This window comes from Taudactylus pleione, unplaced genomic scaffold, assembly GCF_031769625.1.
Source record: "Taudactylus pleione unplaced genomic scaffold, aTauple2 ptg000522l, whole genome shotgun sequence".
NCBI classification, from domain to species: Eukaryota; Metazoa; Chordata; class Amphibia; order Anura; family Myobatrachidae; genus Taudactylus; species Taudactylus pleione.
The window spans coordinates 2,661,546-2,679,883 of NW_028284924.1; the positions used below are offsets into that span (position 1 = coordinate 2,661,546).

Genomic DNA, 18,338 nt, shown 5'->3' on the forward strand with positions numbered 1-18,338 from the left:
GAATACGGGTCGCATTAAAATTATGTTCAAGTATGGAATTTCAGCAAATTTGGTTGTGACTCAGAATCAGTAAACCAGTAGTGAATTTGTTGCAAGTATATACAATGGTTTTCCCAACATTTGATTAATCCCCCCAGGAAAGTAATCATTAAAACAGTACACTTGTATGGGTTTTTGTTACAAATATCATTTTATCTTTTTTTTTTTTTTTTTTTTACGTTTCTTGGTAATTAGCACTTTTACAGCAATATGTTGTAATCATGCATAAAATAATAATTAGATCAGGAAAGCATTCTCTTAGTTGCATATTCATTCCGTCAAGCACTTTGTGATCAGCAAACACAACAAAAGAATAGACAAACAATATTTTTGTACATAGGCAGTTAACAAAGTTAAAGATGCATGTTGGAGCAAAATAATAAAAAAAAAAAATATTCTAGTTATGTAAATGTTCCCTTTTTACCTCAAGTAAATATTTTCTTAAAAAAATATACAAAAAGAGCATTGCAGATATTAAAAATGATATGTTGTGCTTTTACATGCCAGTAGCAAGTTAAGGACCTGAATATATAATTAATGTCTAGCATTGCAATAGGTTTTTTTTTTGTCATTTTGACATCTTTAGTTATAACAAAAATAATAATAGTATTAAATACACAAAATAGGAAATTAAATAAAAATTGCATTCAGTTTCGAGTGGTAGGATGTCCAAAGCACTGGTTCTTGCTGCTTGAATACCTGTTACACAAAGAAATACAGTATGATCGTGGTTTCATATCCTATGTTACAGAGTTATTATAGCGTATACTGTTTTACTTGCATTTATGCTATTTCATAACATTTCACAGTTATTGTTTGTGTGTCCTTATGAGAACAAGCATTGACTGAATAATACAGGTGTTATAGATTGGTCTTTAATTCCAGTACATTGACTATGTTCAGTTCTGCTCTAGAATTTCTATCTATCATTGAATTTCTCTGCATGTAATAATAAAAGTAATATAAATAGATAAACATAAATTATATAAACACCACTTGTGTTACTACTAACCACAGAATATTGTACCGGATACTATATCTTGTAGTGTATTGACATTTTTGGAATTAAAACACTTTTTTTTTATGACATTTTTTATTTTATGTTGTTAATATCTATATAACAGTAAATATTGTGGACTACTCTAATTGAATGACAGGATGAAGTTTCCTGAGTATATTTATACTCCCATTGAGATTGTGTCATACTTACCTACTCTTCCGGAAGTTGCGGGTGGCTCCTTTTTGTAGAGCCCCAGCGCCCGCGGAAGAGTATCAGGATCTCCCGCATCCTGCCCAGTTTCTAGTAAAGTGGGCAGGATGGGGGAGATAATTGCCGGTAACCGTGGCAAAATTGACGTGAATTGCGGCTCTGTATGGAGGGGGCGGGGCTAAATGATGCGAAAGTGTGTAATTTAGCCCTGCCCCTTCCTATTGCTCCCATGATTTGTGGCAGTTTGCCTTGGTGGGGGCAGGTCCTAATGACATAGAAACCCTGCCCCACCCCCAAAGTGGCCTGCTGTGTCTGCTCCCTGGGTATCTTCTGGGGAGCAGATAATAGATGTTGGCAAGTATGGATTGTGTTCACCGTACTTGAGAAATTAAGTTTGTCCGCTCCACATTCACACTGAGTTTTTACTATTGGTTTTGGCTGTATCGATCATGCACACACGTAATAATTTGCCTTCTAGACCTTTTTTGCACTGCCCCACCCTATGCAATTAGTATAAATGGAATTAACAGTAATTAGAAATGTTCTTGGATTTGTATTTAATATGGCAGACCTTTATAGGCCATCTTATGTGTCCTCAGTGCCAGCTCATGCAAAATAAGCAACAAACAATAAAAGATAGACAATGAACTACAATTTCTGGAAGGAACTAAGGGCCTGATTCAGCTTGAAACGCACGGCTGCATTCGGGAAGCAATCGTAGTGAGCACGCAGTTCAATCACATAGTGATTGACATGAAGTGACCGTTTGAGGGTGGAGAGGGGGCGGGTGGTCGAAGGAACGCAGGCGTGCCTGTGCGTTTGAACGCTGTTACAATGGCGTGCACAATTAAGCCCCTGCGATTGCATACGCTGGCAGAGGTCTAGGTGGCAACAGGCAGTTTAGCAGTTTGTGTGGTAGGGTCAGGTCAACCACATCTGTGCGAATGGTTCCGATGTTACTGTTGTTTTCGCTGACTTGTGGATGGGAAGTGGGCGGCTTTATACAGTGATGGGCGTCTTAGTATAGTGCTGCGGTTGCCGTACGATTGCATTCATTAGCATATTTACGCAGCTAGCGGGTGCTTGCGAACGCAGCTGTGCGATCCAGGCTGAATCAGACCCTAAGATCATAAAATGCAGAATATGGTGAGATGCTGAAACTGGGAAAGGGGCAATTCTGCCACAAAAGGACATGACCTGTGCAGCTCATCTATAAATACAAATTTGTTAGTAGTGGGTGGTTATCAGGCAAAAAAAAAAAAGCAGATCTCTAGAGTGTTTTAAATAGAACTGTATTAACCCTTCTAAAGAGTGTAGAGATTGATCTTAACATCCACCTAGCTTCTAGTTAGTACATTCTAGAAAATTAGTACAACTGAAAATGTTTTCTCCAGCACCTATGCCTAAACTGTACAATGGCATGCACTTTAGAACACAATGAAAATGCATTAAGGTCATTTACACTGGTGGTGTCTTATCAAGGGTGTATTATTAACACATGTGCAGCTCATACAGATTAAATTGTAGCTTTCTGTCCTCTCAAAACAGTGTTTATATCTTCCTCATGTTTAGAAAGTAAATTAAATTAAGTAATGTGCTGTTTAATTAAACTGACCATTAAAATTTTGCAGTTGTTCCATAATGCAGTGTATAATTATTAATAGAGAATTCCATTTTTTACAGTCACTGTTTTAAGTGTTCTGTATGACGAGATCTCCAGTGACAGTTTTATTATTATTATTATTATTATTATTATTATTATTATGCATAATAATAATAATAATAATAATAATAATAATAATAATAATAATAAAAATTATAATAATGAAGATAATAATAATTGTGATGATAATATTAATAATTATAATATTATTGCTTTTAATAACAATAATAATAATAATAATAATAATGATGATGACGATGATAATAATATTGATAATAATAATAATACTGATATTAATAAAAATTATAATAATAACAATAATAATGATGTTGATGATAATAATAAAAATAATGATGATGATAATAACAATATTAATATTGATAATAGTAATAAAAATAATGGTAATAATACTAATAATAAATAATACTACTTCTAATAATAAAGTAATTTCTCTTGAATTGTAAAATACTTTGAATATGCCAAAAGATTTGTATGTGGAACTGTTATGACTACCTGCAAAGTTAGGTTTTTCAGAAACATATGTGTCAGTTTTTGTAACTGAAAAAACAATCACTTTCATAGTCTCCGAGTTAAAAAAATAAATATTCAAGACTTAAAAAAAAAAAGATGTTAAATAATTAGAAGAAGGTTGACACCTACCAGCGCAGAGATGGCATCATTTGCATGTACTGAGATGCCTGGCTGACTGTTAATTATGTTAAGCCTGCTGACTTAATTAAAGAGCCATCAATGGAATATATCTATAATAGATCTTTATAACATGACACACATAAAATTAATTTGCTTTTACACTTTGAATTTCTGAAGCCAGACACAAGTGGCATTTATTGTATGTCATCTGTGGAAGAAAGCAAGATTCAGAGGCTGCTATAGACAGAAGATGACGAGACATATTTATTTAAAAATCAGATACGCACCCAGAGTGTATAAATAAATACCAGCATAGATTCCCCATGCAAGTTACAGAAGACTCGTTCACATACAGAAGATACACTAGTATTTATATCAAGATGCAGTGAGACATATTGTACATGTGCAGGGAGCATGAGGATACTGTAGTTAAACATTCCATTCTTTTTGCTAAATAGTACACACGTCATCTTGAATATCGAGACCTCTTCTCTATTTTCAACACAACCTGTTCCCTGTTTTCAACACATACAACATATCTAATTAGGCACAATCCCTCAGACAACTATATAGTTTATTACACAATACTAACATTACTTTCCTTTTCTTCTACAACACTTTGGGGGAGATGTATCAAATCTTGGAGAGAGATAAAAGTGGAGAAGTTGCCCATAGCAACCAATCATGTTCTAGCTGTGATTTAGACACTGTGCTAGATATATTATAGCTAAATGCTGATTGGTTGCTATGGGCATCTTCTCCCATTTGGGGGAGATGTAGCAAGCCTTGGAGAGTGATAAAGTGGAGAAGTTGCCCTAAGCAACCAATCAGCTTTTAACTGTCATTTCAAAGACTGTGCTAGGTCAATGACCGTTAGAAGCTGATTGGTTGCTTTTGGACAACTTCTCCACATTATCACTCTTCGAGGCTTGACACATCTCCCCCTTTAGTCTTTCTCAAATTTTTAATACATCTCCCCTTTTGCGTGTACCATGTAGACATATAGATCTGGCTGTTAAGGCCCTGCTATCACATTCCCACCCTTTCAGTCTTTTGAAACTCAACAGCTTAATTAATGTTAATAGTGATGAAGATATTCACCAATGTGTCATATTCTATTTTTCTGACCTTCTTTTTTTCAGAATATTAAGGGGTAGATGTACTAAGCCTTGGAGAGAGATAAAGTGGAGAGTGGTAAAGTACCAACCAATCAGCTCCTAACTATAATTTTTCAGACACATCCTATAACATGGGAAAGATTCACATCCTATAACATGACAGTTATAAGCTGACTGGTTGGCACGTTATCTCTCCCCACTTTATCTCTCTCCAAGGCTTAGCACATTTCCCCCTAAGTTTTTTATAGTATGAAATTGAATATATATATATATATATATATATATATATATATATATATTAGGGATGAGCGGGTTCGGTTCCCTGAGAACCGAACCCACCCGAACTTCGGGGATCCGGGGCGATCCGAGCCCAAGCTCGGATCTCCCTGTCTGCCCCGGATCCCTCTACCGAGGCAAAACCTCGAGATCTGCTGTCGGATCTCGAGGTTTTGCCTCGAGCGGCCATTTTAAAAAAATGCCTTTGCCTTTAATGGGCAAAGTGCTGATTGGCTGACAGAGCTGTCTGTCATGGCTCTCAGCCAATCAGCATTATGGTGCTCATTTGCATGTAGCACGGACTCGTGAGATCCGTGCTACATGCATCTGTGTGATTGACAGTGACACAGAGCACAGATGGGTCAGTGAGACCCGTCTGTGCTGCTGTGTATTTCAATGACACAGATGCACGCACGTACCAGGAGATCCGTGCTATTTGCATCTGTGTCATTGACACAGAGCACTGACGGGTCCGTGAGACCCGTCTGTGCTGCTGTGGTAAAAAAAAAAAAAAAAACCTGTGTAAAAAAAGAAAAAAAATGGCGTGCCCCCCCCCCCCCCAAAAAAGAGCAACCAGCCCCGGGCATTAGTGACCCAGTGCTGGGTGTGCTTAAATACAGGGGACAAATGACGTAGGGGTCCCCTGTACTTAAGCACAACCAGCACCGGGCTAGTCAGAACCAGCGCTGGTTGCCAAAATACGAGGGACAAACGACGTAGGGGTCCCCCGTATTCTGCGCAACCAGCTCTGGGCTCTGATCCGGTCCTGGTTCTGGAAATACAGGGGAAAAAAATTAGTAGGGTTCGCCTGTATGTTCCAGAACCAGCACTGGACTTTTTCTAGCAGGGGGCTGATGCCACAGCCAGGGGAGCCCTTTCACCGGGCCCCCCAGCCGCAGCATCAGCCCTGACCGCTAGTCAGCCCAGGCCAGGGATCCCTGGAGAGCTGGGGACCCCCCAATAAAGGGGTCACCCTCTCCAGGGCACCCCAGGCCCAGGCTGATAGCCCGGGGTGGGTGGCGGGTTGATTGTGTGGTGTGGTGTAAATAAAGAATATCAAACATCGTCTTTACAAGAAGAACTGCAAGTCCCAGCTAGCCTGCCCCGCATGCTGGTACTTGTAGAACCACAAGTACCAGCATGCAGGGCATTAAGGGCCCACTAGTACCTGTAGTTCACCTGTAAAAAAATGTTTAAAAAAAACACAGGACACACACACCGTGACAGTATAAGTCTATTAAACATACATACACACACACATGTACACATACTCACCTATGTAACCCTGTAGCATCGGTCCACTTGTCCGGTAAAGTATCCATAGGGGACCTGTGAAAAAAAACATACTCACCATCTCCTATGCGAGGTTCTGTCCTCTTCGTTCCAAAGTAGCCGCAAGGTTATTAAAGTTTACCCTGTGGTTCCCACCATTGACTACAATGGAGGGAGCCGTTCATTGGCTGAGAGACGGGAGATGACCTCTCTCAGCCAATGAACGCTTAGCAGCGGGGTTTCCATGGTTATACCCCGCCGCTAAGCTCTCATTCGGGAAGTACTGTTCTATAGAACGGTACTAAGTTCGTGGATCGCGTTTTCGTTTTTTTTTTTTTGCCAAGTCCGGGGATGCCTACTTTGGAACGAAGAGGACAGAACCTCGCATAGGAGATGGTGAGTATGTTTTTTTTCACAGGTCCCCTAGGGATACTTTACCGGACAAGTGGACCGATGCTACAGGTTACATAGGTGAGTATGTGTACATGTGTGTGTGTGTGTGTATGTATGTTTAATAAACTTATACTGTCACGTGTGTGTGTCCTGTGTTTTTAAAAAATTTTTTTTACAGGTGAACTACAGGTACTAGTGGGCCCTTAATGCCCTGCATGCTGGTACTTGTGGTTCTCCAAGTACCAGCATGCGGGGCAGGCTAGCTGGGACTTGCAGTTCTACTTGTAAAGACAATGTTTGATATTCTTTATTTACACCACACCACACAATCAACCCGCCACCCACCCCGGGCTATCAGCCTGGGCCTGGGGTGCCCTGGAGAGGGTGACCCCTTTATTGGGGGGGTCCCCAGCTCTCCAGGGATCCCAGGCCTGGGTTGACTAGCGGTCAGGGCTGATGCTGCGGCTGGGGGGCCCGGTGAAAGGGCTCCCCTGGCTGTGGCATCAGCCCCCCGCTAGAAAAAGTCCAGTGCTGGTTCTGGAACATACAGGGGAACCCTACTAATTTTTTCCCCCTGTATTTCCAGAACCAGGACCAGATCAGAGCCCAGAGCTGGTTGCGCAGAATACGGGGGACCCCTACGTCGTTTGTCCCCCGTGTTTTGGCAACCAGCGCTGGTTCTGACTAGCCCGGTGCTGGTTGTGCTTAAGTACAGGGGACCCCTACGTCGTTTGTCCCCTGTATTTAAGCACACCCAGCACTGGGTTACTAATGCCGGGGGCTGGTTGCTCTTTTTTGGGGGGGTGCACGCCATTTTTTTCTTTTTTTACACAGGTTTTTTTTTTTTTTTTACCACAGCAGCACAGACAGGTCTCACGGACCTGTCATTGCTCTGTGCCAATCACACAGATGCATGTAGCACATATCTCCCGGGTTCGTGCTACATGCAAATGGGCACCATAACGCTGATTGGCTTCCTGTCTGCCACTGCAGTGCCACTCCTAGATGGGCGACGTGTTTGTGCCGCCCACTTGTGTCGCTTAGCATAGTCATCCAGCTACCTCGGTGCAACCTTTTGGCCTAAAAACAATATTGTGAGGTGTGAGGTGTTCAGAATAGAGTGGAAATGAGTGGAAATTAATGTTATTGGGGTTATTAATAGCGTAGGAACAAAAAAAGGCCCATTTTATGTGATTTTAGCGTTTTTTTTTATTTTTTAAGAAAATATCCAGATCCAAAACACAAAACTCAGAACCCAAAACACGGAAGGGTGGTTTTGGCAAAACCAATCCAGATCCAAAATACGAAGAAAGATCCAGATCCAAAACCAAAACACGAAAAGTGGCTGGTGCACACCCCTAATATATATATATTAGGGGTGAGCGGGTTCGGATTTCTGAAATCCGAACCCCCCCGAACCCCCCCGATCCGAGTCTGATCCGAGTCAGGCTCGACTTTTCCCGCCTGACTCGGATCTGAAATCGAGGCAAAACGTCATCATCCCGCCTTCCGAGTCTCGCGGGTTTTGGATCCTATATAAGGTACCCGCGTCGGCGCCATTTTCTCACTCGGCTGTGGACAGTGAAGAGGGAGGGTGGGAGTTAGGGCTGTGTAGTGTAGTGTAGTGTAGTGCTGCTGTTGTCCACTACTTCAAAGTCCATAGGGGCTGGCTGTGTTGTGCTGTGCTGCTGTTGTTAATAGGGGCTGTGTCCACTACTTCAAAGTCCATAGGGGCTGGCTGGACTGTGTTGTGCAGTCAGTTCTCCATAGGGGCTGTGTCCACTCCAAAGTCCTGTGCAGTGTCCCAGTCCTAAAGGAGTGCTGTAGTGTTGTCCAGGGGGTGCTCTGTCCATCAGGGGTGCTCCCCCCAAGTGCTAAAAAAATAATATATTTTCTGTGTTTGTGAATTGTGTGCGCAGTAGCCGCACGTGCATCAACAAAGTAGTGCCAAGCGTGCGCCTGTGTCATAAGTAAAGGGCCGGCTGGCTTGACCGTTAAAGGGTGCTGTAACCCCCGAAAGTACACTCCAGTCCAAACCAAAAAAAAATTATTTTCTGTGTTTGTGAATTGTGTGCGCAGTAGCCGCACGTGCATCAACAAAGTAGTGCCAAGCGTGCGCCTGTGTCATAAGTAAAGGGCCGGCTGGCTTGACCGTTAAGGGTGCTGTAACCCCCGAAAGTACACTCCAGTCCAAACCAAAAAAAAAATGATTTTCTGTGTTTGTGAATTGTGTGCGCAGTAGCCGCACGTGCATCAACAAAGTAGTGCCAAGCGTGCGCCTGTGTCATAAGTAAAGGGCCGGCTGGCTTGACCGTTAAAGGGTGCTGTAACCCCCAAAGTACACTCCAGTCCAAACCAAAAAAAAAATTATTTTCTGTGTTTGTGAATTGTGTGCGCAGTAGCCGCACGTGCATCAACAAAGTAGTGCCAAGCGTGCGCCTGTGTCATAAGTAAAGGGCCGGCTGGCTTGACCGTTAAGGGTGCTGTAACCCCCGAAAGTACACTCCAGTCCAAACCAAAAAAAAAATTATTTTCTGTGTTTGTGAATTGTGTGCGCAGTAGCCGCACGTGCATCAACAAAGTAGTGCCAAGCGTGCGCCTGTGTCATAAGTAAAGGGCCGGCTGGCTTGACCATTAAAGGGTGCTGTAACCCCCGAAAGTACACTCCAGTCCAAACCAAAAAAAAAATTATTTTCTGTGTTTGTGAATTGTGTGCGCAGTAGCCGCACGTGCATCAACAAAGTAGTGCCAAGCGTGCGCCTGTGTCATAAGTAAAGGGCCGGCTGGCTTGACCGTTAAGGGTGCTGTAACCCCCGAAAGTACACTCCAGTCCAAACCAAAAAAAAAATTATTTTCTGTGTTTGTGAATTGTGTGCGCAGTAGCCGCACGTGCATCAACAAAGTAGTGCCAAGCGTGCGCCTGTGTCATAAGTAAAGGGCCGGCTGGCTTGACCGTTAAAGGGTGCTGTAACCCCCAAAGTACACTCCAGTCCAAACCAAAAAAAAAATTATTTTCTGTGTTTGTGAATTGTGTGCGCAGTAGCCGCACGTGCATCAACAAAGTAGTGCCAAGCGTGCGCCTGTGTCATAAGTAAAGGGCCGGCTGGCTTGACCGTTAAGGGTGCTGTAACCCCCGAAAGTACACTCCAGTCCAAACCAAAAAAAAAATTATTTTCTGTGTTTGTGAATTGTGTGCGCAGTAGCCGCACGTGCATCAACAAAGTAGTGCCAAGCGTGCGCCTGTGTCATAAGTAAAGGGCCGGCTGGCTTGACCGTTAAGGGTGCTGTAACCCCCGAAAGTACACTCCAGTCCAAACCAAAAAAAAAATTATTTTCTGTGTTTGTGAATTGTGTGCGCAGTAGCCGCACGTGCATCAACAAAGTAGTGCCAAGCGTGCGCCTGTGTCATAAGTAAAGGGCCGGCTGGCTTGACCGTTAAGGGTGCTGTAACCCCCGAAAGTACACTCCAGTCCAAACCAAAAAAAAAATTATTTTCTGTGTTTGTGAATTGTGTGCGCAGTAGCCGCACGTGCATCAACAAAGTAGTGCCAAGCGTGCGCCTGTGTCATAAGTAAAGGGCCGGCTGGCTTGACCGTTAAAGGGTGCTGTAACCCCCGAAAGTACACTCCAGTCCAAACCAAAAAAAAAATTATTTTCTGTGTTTGTGAATTGTGTGCGCAGTAGCCGCACGTGCATCAACAAAGTAGTGCCAAGAGTGCGCCTGTGTCATAAGTAAAGGGCCGGCTGGCTTGACCGTTAAGGGTGCTGTAACCCCCAAAGTACACTCCAGTCCAAACCAAAAAAAAAATTATTTTCTGTGTTTGTGAATTGTGTGCGCAGTAGCCGCACGTGCATCAACAAAGTAGTGCCAAGAGTGCGCCTGTGTCATAAGTAAAGGGCCGGCTGGCTTGACCGTTAAAGGGTGCTGTAACCCCCAAAGTACACTCCAGTCCAAACCAAAAAAAAAATTATTTTCTGTGTTTGTGAATTGTGTGCGCAGTAGCCGCACGTGCATCAACAAAGTAGTGCCAAGCGTGCGCCTGTGTCATAAGTAAAGGGCCGGCTGGCTTGACCGTTAAAGGGTGCTGTAACCCCTGAAAGTACACTCCAGTCCAAACCAAAAAAAAAAATATTTTCTGTGTTTAGCCGCACGTATATATCAAATCGATATAACATAAATGGAGGACCAAACTTTCTCCGATAAAAATAAAATAGAGAAAGATCAAGAACCACTTCCTCCTAGTGCTGAAGCTGCTGCCACTAGTCATGACATAGACGATAACATGCCATCAACGTCGTCTGCCAAGGCCGATGCCCAATGTCATAGTAGAGGGCACATACAATCCCAAATGGCAAAGTTCAGGAAAATGACCTTGAAAAAGACATTTAAATCAGCTGAAGAGAAACGTAAACTTGCCAATATGCCATTTACGACACGGAGTGGCAAGGAACGGTTAAGGTCGATCCCTAGTATGTTCATGACTAGTGGTTCAGCTTCACATGACGATGGAAGCCCTCCTCCCACTAAAAAAATCAAAAGAGTTAAGCTGGCAAAAGCACAGCGAAGAACTGTGCTTTCTAAGAAGATATCACAAATCCCCAAGGAGAGTCCAAGTGTGGTGGTGGTTGCGATGCCTGACCTTCCCAGCACTGGACGGGAAGAGGTGGCTCTTTCCACCATTTGCACGCCCCCTGCAAGTGCTGAAAGGAGCCCCCACAGTCCACTTGCTGATATGCAAATTGAAGATGTCACTGTTGAAGTACAACAGGATGAGGATACTGGTGTAGCTGGCGCTGAGGAGGAAGTTGGCGAGGAGGATTCTGATGGTGATGTGGTTTGTTTAAATCAGGCTCCGGGGGAGACAGTTGTTGTCCGTGGGATGAAAAAGCCCATCACGGTCATGCCTGGGCAGAAGACCAAACATTCCACCTCTTTGGTCTGGCAATATTTCTATCCAAATCCGGACAACAACTGTCTTGCCATATGTACCATATGTAAAGGTGAAATAAGTAGGGGTAGGGACGTCAACCACCTAGGAACATCCTCCCTTATACGGCACCTGCAGCGCGTTCATAAAAAGTTACTGTCAAGTTCAGAAACTTTGGCTAAGACCGTAAGCAGTCCAGGGACACCTAAATCCCGTTGTCCTGTTGTATCCAAGCGCCTGCAAACCACACCGTCAACTCCCTCCTCGTCAATTTCCTCCTTAGTCAGGATCGGAAGTAGTCCTGCAGGCCATGTCACTGGCATGACTGACTCTCCTATCCGGGATTCCTCTGGAGGATCCTGCATTGCTACGCCTACTGCTGCCGCTGCTGCTGTTGCTGCTGCTGGGAGTCGTTCATCATCCCAGAGAGGAAGTAGGAACACCACTACTTTTACTAAACAATTGACCCTCCAACAGTCCTTAGCGAGGAGGATGAAGTACGACAGCAGTCATCCTGAAGCAAAACGTATAACTGAGGCCTTGACTGCTATGTTGGTGTTAGACGTGCGTCCGGTATCCGCCATTAGTGCAGTGGGATTTAGACAATTGATGGAGGTAGTGTGTCCCCGGTTCCAAATCCCGTCTAGATTCCACTTCACTAGGCAGGCGATACCGAGACTGTACAGAAACGTCAGAAAAAGTGTCCTCAGTGTCCTGAAAAATGCCGTTGTACACAATGTCCACTTAACCACGGACATGTGGACAAGTGGAACAGGGCAGACTAAGGACTATATGACTGTGACAGCCCACTGGGTAGATGTATCACCTTACGCAGCAACAGCAGCAGCGTCACCAGTAGCAGCATCTCAGAAACGCCAGCTCGTTACAAGGCAGGCTACGCTGTGTATCACCGGTTTCAGTAAGAGGCACACCGCCGACAACCTCTTAGAGAAACTGAGGGAAATCATCGCCCAGTGGCTTACCCCACTTAGACTCTCCTGGGGATTTGTGATATCTGACAACGCCACCAATATTGTGCGGGCATTACATCTGGGCAAATTCCAGCACGTCCCATGTTTTGCTCACACAATAAACTTGGTGGTGCAGAATTTTCTGAAAAGCGACAGGGGCGTGCAGGAGACGCTTTGGGTGGCCCGAAAAATTTCTGGCCACTTTCGCCATTCAGCGACTGCATGCCGAAGACTGGAGCGCCAGCAAACACTCTTGAACCTACCCCGCCATCACCTGAAGCAAGAGGTTGTGACGCGGTGGAACTCAACCCTCTATATGCTTCAGAGGATGGAGGAGCAGCAAAAGGCCATACAAGCCTATACATCCACCTATGACATAGGCAAAGGAGGGGGTATGCACCTGACTCAAGCACAGTGGAGAATGATTTCCGTGTTGTGCAAGGTTCTCCAGCCCTTCGAACTTGCCACACGTGAAGTCAGTTCAGACACAGCCAGCTTGAGTCAGGTCATTCCCCTCATCAGGCTTTTGCAGAAGCAGCTGGAGAAAGTGAAGGAGGAGCTAAGACGGAGCGATTCCGCTCGGCATGTGGGACTTGTGGATGAAGCCCTTCATTCGCTTTGCCAGGATTCCAGGGTGGTCAATCTGTTGAAATCAGACCACTACATTTTGGCCACCGTGCTTGATCCTAGGTTTAAAGCCTATGTGGTGTCTCTCTTTCCGGCCGACACAAGCCTGCAGAGGTGCAAAGACCTGCTGGTGAACACACTGTCAGCTGAAGCGGAACGTGACACGTCAACGGCTCCTTCTTCATTTTCTCCCGCAACTGGGGCTGCCAGGAAAAAACTTAGGTATCCTAAGCAACCCGCTGGCGGTGATGCAGGGCAGGCAGGACCAAGTTTGGACATCTGGTCCGGACTGAAGGACCTGGCAACAATTTCTGACATGTCTACTGTCACTGCATATGATACTGTCACCATTGACAGAATGGTGGAGGATTACATCGGTGACAGCATCCAAGTAGGCATGTCAGACAGTCCATACCTGTACTGGCAGGAAAAAGAGGCAATTTGGAGGCCCCTGTACAAGCTGGCTCTATTTTACCTGAGTTGCCCCCCCTCCAGTGTGTATTCCGAAAGAGTGTTTAGTGCAGCTGGGAACCTTGTCAGCGAAAGGCGTAGGAGGTTGCTTCCACAGAATGTGGAGAAGATGATGTTCATCAAAATGAATTATCAGCTCTTCCAGGGAGACCAGCCTCCAGAAGGTACAGAGGGACCTGTGGTGGTGGATTCAAGTGGGGACGAGTTAATACTTTGTGAGGATGAGGATGTACACACTGAAGAGGGTGAGGAATCGGTGGATGAGGAGGATGAGGATGACATCTTGCCTCCGTAGAGCCAGTTTGTGCAGGGACACATTAATTGCCAGCTTGTTTTGTGGGGGCCCAAACGAACCAATCATTTCAGCCACAGTTGTGTGGCAGACCCTGGCGCTGAAATGATTGATTTGTTAAAGTGTGCATGTCCTGTTTATACAACATAAGGGTGGGTGGGAGGGCCCAAGGACAATTCCATCTTGCACTTCTTTTTTTTCTTTGCATTATGTACAGTTTGGGGCCTAGTTTTTCTAACTGCCATCCTGTCTGCCACTGCAGTGTCACTCCTAGATGGGTCACGTGTTTGTGCCGCCCACTCGTGTCGCTTAGCATAGTCATCCAGCTACCTCGGTGCAACCTTTTGGACATGAAAACACTATTGTGAGGTGTGAGGTGTTCAGAATAGACTGGAAATGAGTGGAAATTAAGGTTATTGAGGTTAATAATAGCATAGGAGCAGAGAAACCAACAAATTCTGTGATTTTAGCTGTTTTTATGCTTTTTTTAAAAAAAATACAGATCCAAAACACAAAACCCAGAACCCAAAACACGGAAGGGTGGTTTTGGCAAAACCAATCCAGATCCAAAACACGAAGAAAGATCCAGATCCAAAACCAAAACACAAAACACGAAAAGTGGCCGGTGCACACCCCTAATATATATATATATTTGGTTTTACTACACATATAAGTAAGACACCATGTGATATCATGACATGCAGATATTTAAAAAAAACCAAGAAGAAACAGAATCCAAGATATGCAATACAGTGTGTTTGTGTTTCTACAGCTCCTAAACAATCAAACTCCATGGGGGGAGAACGAATTAGCCGCTGGATATGCCCCACAGCTAATTGGTCACACCGCACTAGGAAATGTTGTTCAATTAACTAGCATTTTCCCCACGTGGTAAACCAGGGGGGAAAACCAGGGGTTAATGCGTGCTAACCCATTGATTCCACGCGTAGGTGTGTGCAGAAGCTGCGAGCAGGATCTGATCTGGAGTATGATCTGCCGAGGATTGGACATGTGTGTACCCTGCTTAAGATTTGATACATCTCCCCCTCAGAGTGAAGCTTAAAACCAGTGCTAAGGTAACATCAGAAAATGGCTGACTGTCCCTTTATACCAGGGGCGGGGAACCTTTTTTCTGCCGAGGGCCATTTTGATATATATAATATTATTTGCGGGCCTGGTGCAGGAGACTCCCCCTCCATGTGATGTCACACAGGGGCCGGGCCACAATCACCGGTGGTTACAGCAATGCCAGAGTATCCTGAGGATGCTCCGGGGAGCTGTAAGGGCAGCGGTGTGACCATCTGAAGCGTCCTAAGGACCCTCCAGGCGGCACTGCTGCATAGATTCTGGCTGCAGGGTGCCATTCTAGGCACCCTGCTAGCCAGATGAGGCTAGCAGAATAAAGCTCTGAGGGCCAGAACAAATGATTCTGGCCCCTGGGCCTGAGGTTCCCCAACCCTGCTTTAAACCTAATCAGGATACCTTTAAAAAGAAAATCACCATGCCTAAATGTAGGTATATGTCATAAATAGCAGCTTCCTGACTTTACTTCTAGATTCGGACCCAGCAAACTTATGGTGCATACACACGGTCAGATTTTTCTTCAGATCTGAACGATAAGGATTTTAAAAGTCGTTCAATCGTTCATATCTGAAGGAAAATCTGACATATCTGACATGTTTGAACGATGAACGATGCGCGTTTCCGATGGTCAGATAACGATATCTGACATGTGATCTGTTTGCAGTCAGTTTTGGACAATTTCAGTCATTTTAATGCAGTCAAATATCGTTCATAGTTCAAATCGTTCATCAAATCGTTCAGATCGTTCATCTGACACATCTGGCCGTGTGTATGCTCCATTACTGTGTGTAAGCTGCACACGTGCAAGCAAATTTTAATGTGGAAGGATGCGAAGAATGCCAAATTGTAGATTATAAATTACAATTACCTATTACACCATGACCAAACTATGGCGTTAGCTAGTGGGAAGCAAGGTCTGAAAAGCTTTGATACATTTGGCCAGATTGCAGTCCCCAGAGACGTTTGTGGCAATCGGAAACAGTGGGATCACAGCAGATGATTTCAATATCTGCTGTCATACCCTCTTAATACATATGGGGGCATTTAATTAACGCAGGAATGCTGGAAAAGCTGCAAGTTTCAGAGAATCTTCCGCAAAAATGGATTGATACACCTGCTCCATTGCACGTGCACAGTACACAAGATTTTAGGGGGTATTTATCAAAGCTTGGGACTATTGTATGTATATATATATATATATATATATATATATATATATATCAGTATATAACTACATATGGGATTGTGGTTGGCTTGATGTGTGATACGTGTAGAAAGGAGATAATAGGCCTCAGTATTCAAGATGCTAGCGTTAAGTTTCAGCTCTCGAAATATGTGATGTGTAATAATAGCCAAGAAAAAAGGAATGTGAACTGATAAAAACAACTGTTATTACACAAAGGAGGGTATTTATCATAGCTTGGAGAGAGATAAAGTACCAACCAATCAGCTCCTGTCATTTTTCAAACACAACATGTAGCATTGATAGTTAAGATCTGATTGGTTGGCACTTTATCTCTCTCCAAGCTTTGATAAATACCTCCCAAAATCTTGTGCACTGTGCACGTGCAATGGGGCAGCCATTTTTGCGGAAGATTCTCTGAAACTTGCAGCTTTCCAAGCATTCCTGCATTAATTGTCTTATTGAAACAAGCACTGTATTAATGTTCTCATTATACTTAACACATTTCCCTTCTCCATGTAAATCACTATTAACTCAATCACCATAACTCAAGAAGTTCTTCCCGTTGAGATTTGCTTACAGAGAATGTTCTGCTTACTCGTATGCTGAGAATTATTATGTTAATGGACATTGTATTACATGCAGATCATACATCAGTGAAATGACTTTATCATATTGCTTTTATGTCCTCTCCATAACGCGTTTAAAACAACAGTAGCCTTTCAAGAGCCCTTAAAGAAATGCTAATCAATCTGGAAAAACATCTCAGCATTTCAAATACAGTAACCTCAGTGGGACACCTCATGGAAACACCTGCTCCCACCAGCTTTTACATACGTCATTCTTATTATATTTGATGTTTTGTATTACAAATGCTTTTGTTTTTTTGTTAGAATTTTAGAAATAATTTATTTTAACATTAATGTCCCATAGACATAGGAGATGTTACTATGGCACTTGTAACCATTATATAGAAAAATGGTTGCTAGGGCCTGTGAGATATAGCAGGTCCATGCGGGGCTGCTGAGAGGGGGGTGGGGCAGGTACATTTTCTACGGGTGTGTCTGGAGAGCCCAGCGGGGGGCACGGGTCAGTCAGAGAGATGGAGCAATGTCCCCATTCTTAACAATGTATAATATGCCAAGCTGGGTATGGCCACTCTGCCATGACTGTACTCTCTCTAGCTCTGGGGCCCATCTGACACCTCCAGATTTTCCACCCCTTCTTCCTGCATAACAGCTGTGATCTTCTGTTACAATTCCACATTTCTCTGGCTCCCTTATTTCTCACCATCTGGGATAAGAACATCATGGCTGATTATTCCCATTCTCCATCTGCCTCCAAACTACTTTCTGCAACCTTATTTTGCCACTTCACCCAGTTGTTCTTTTCCATTACTTTGTCCAGCTCATTGTTCCGCTGCTATTCCTTTGCCTGGTCACTTGCAATCTTTCCTCCACCACATTAACTTAATTGCACTCTAACTCAACCAAGCCTTCTCATACCTAAAAGTTGCCTTCAGAAACTCTTAGGACAAAGTACAATGTCATTGGTGAAAAGTCTCGTACTTCTAATTACTTCCGCAAATTTGCTGCCTCCTACCACCCATACCATAATACTCTGGACAGTGCCACATTTTAATATCTTCTCAAACCCTCCCCCACCACCCCCTCCATCCACGATCACTGACTTTCCTACCTGAAGGACCAAATGATCAAGAACTGATATGAAATGGTACACTCTTTCCTGAGTAGTAATCTGCTAACTTCATCCACACCACCTGGCACCTTTGCTTTATTTGAACCACTGACATCTCCTTCGCCTGTCACACCAATGCCCGTCTCTTTGACCCTATATACTCACATATCAGTCAATGTCCTGTTTTTATCTCAGTCTGAACTCAACCACACACGTCTAACACAATCTATGCATTCCCAAGCTCTTCAGGAAACTGTCCTGTACTGGTTCTCATCCTATTAAGCCAACTGTTCTTCAGCATTCATGTCTGTGGATCCACTTTGTCTCTGCTTTCTCTGTTAGTTGGGATTTCTAAGTCCAGCCTTATGCCCTTTTGCTCTACTTTATGACGCTGCTCTTGCAGAAATGAATAAACATCTTTTTTTTTATTTCAGCATAACATCTACGCAAATCACACCCAAAT

At 43.7% G+C, this 18,338-nt stretch overlaps 1 protein-coding gene across 3 annotated transcripts in view; it reads right to left on the bottom strand.

Annotated features, from left to right (window-relative positions):
* Positions 1 to 220: 220 nt before the first annotated feature.
* Positions 221 to 18,338, bottom strand: part of KCNK12 (potassium two pore domain channel subfamily K member 12) — a 232,546-nt gene continuing 214,428 nt past the window's right edge. For all 3 annotated transcript variants that reach the window (XM_088450688.1, XM_088450685.1, XM_088450687.1), the window contains one exon: positions 221 to 738. In XM_088450688.1, the coding sequence (XP_088306814.1) occupies positions 670 to 738 (69 nt within the window). In that variant the 3' untranslated portion in view covers positions 221 to 669. The remainder of the gene's footprint in view (positions 739 to 18,338) is intronic.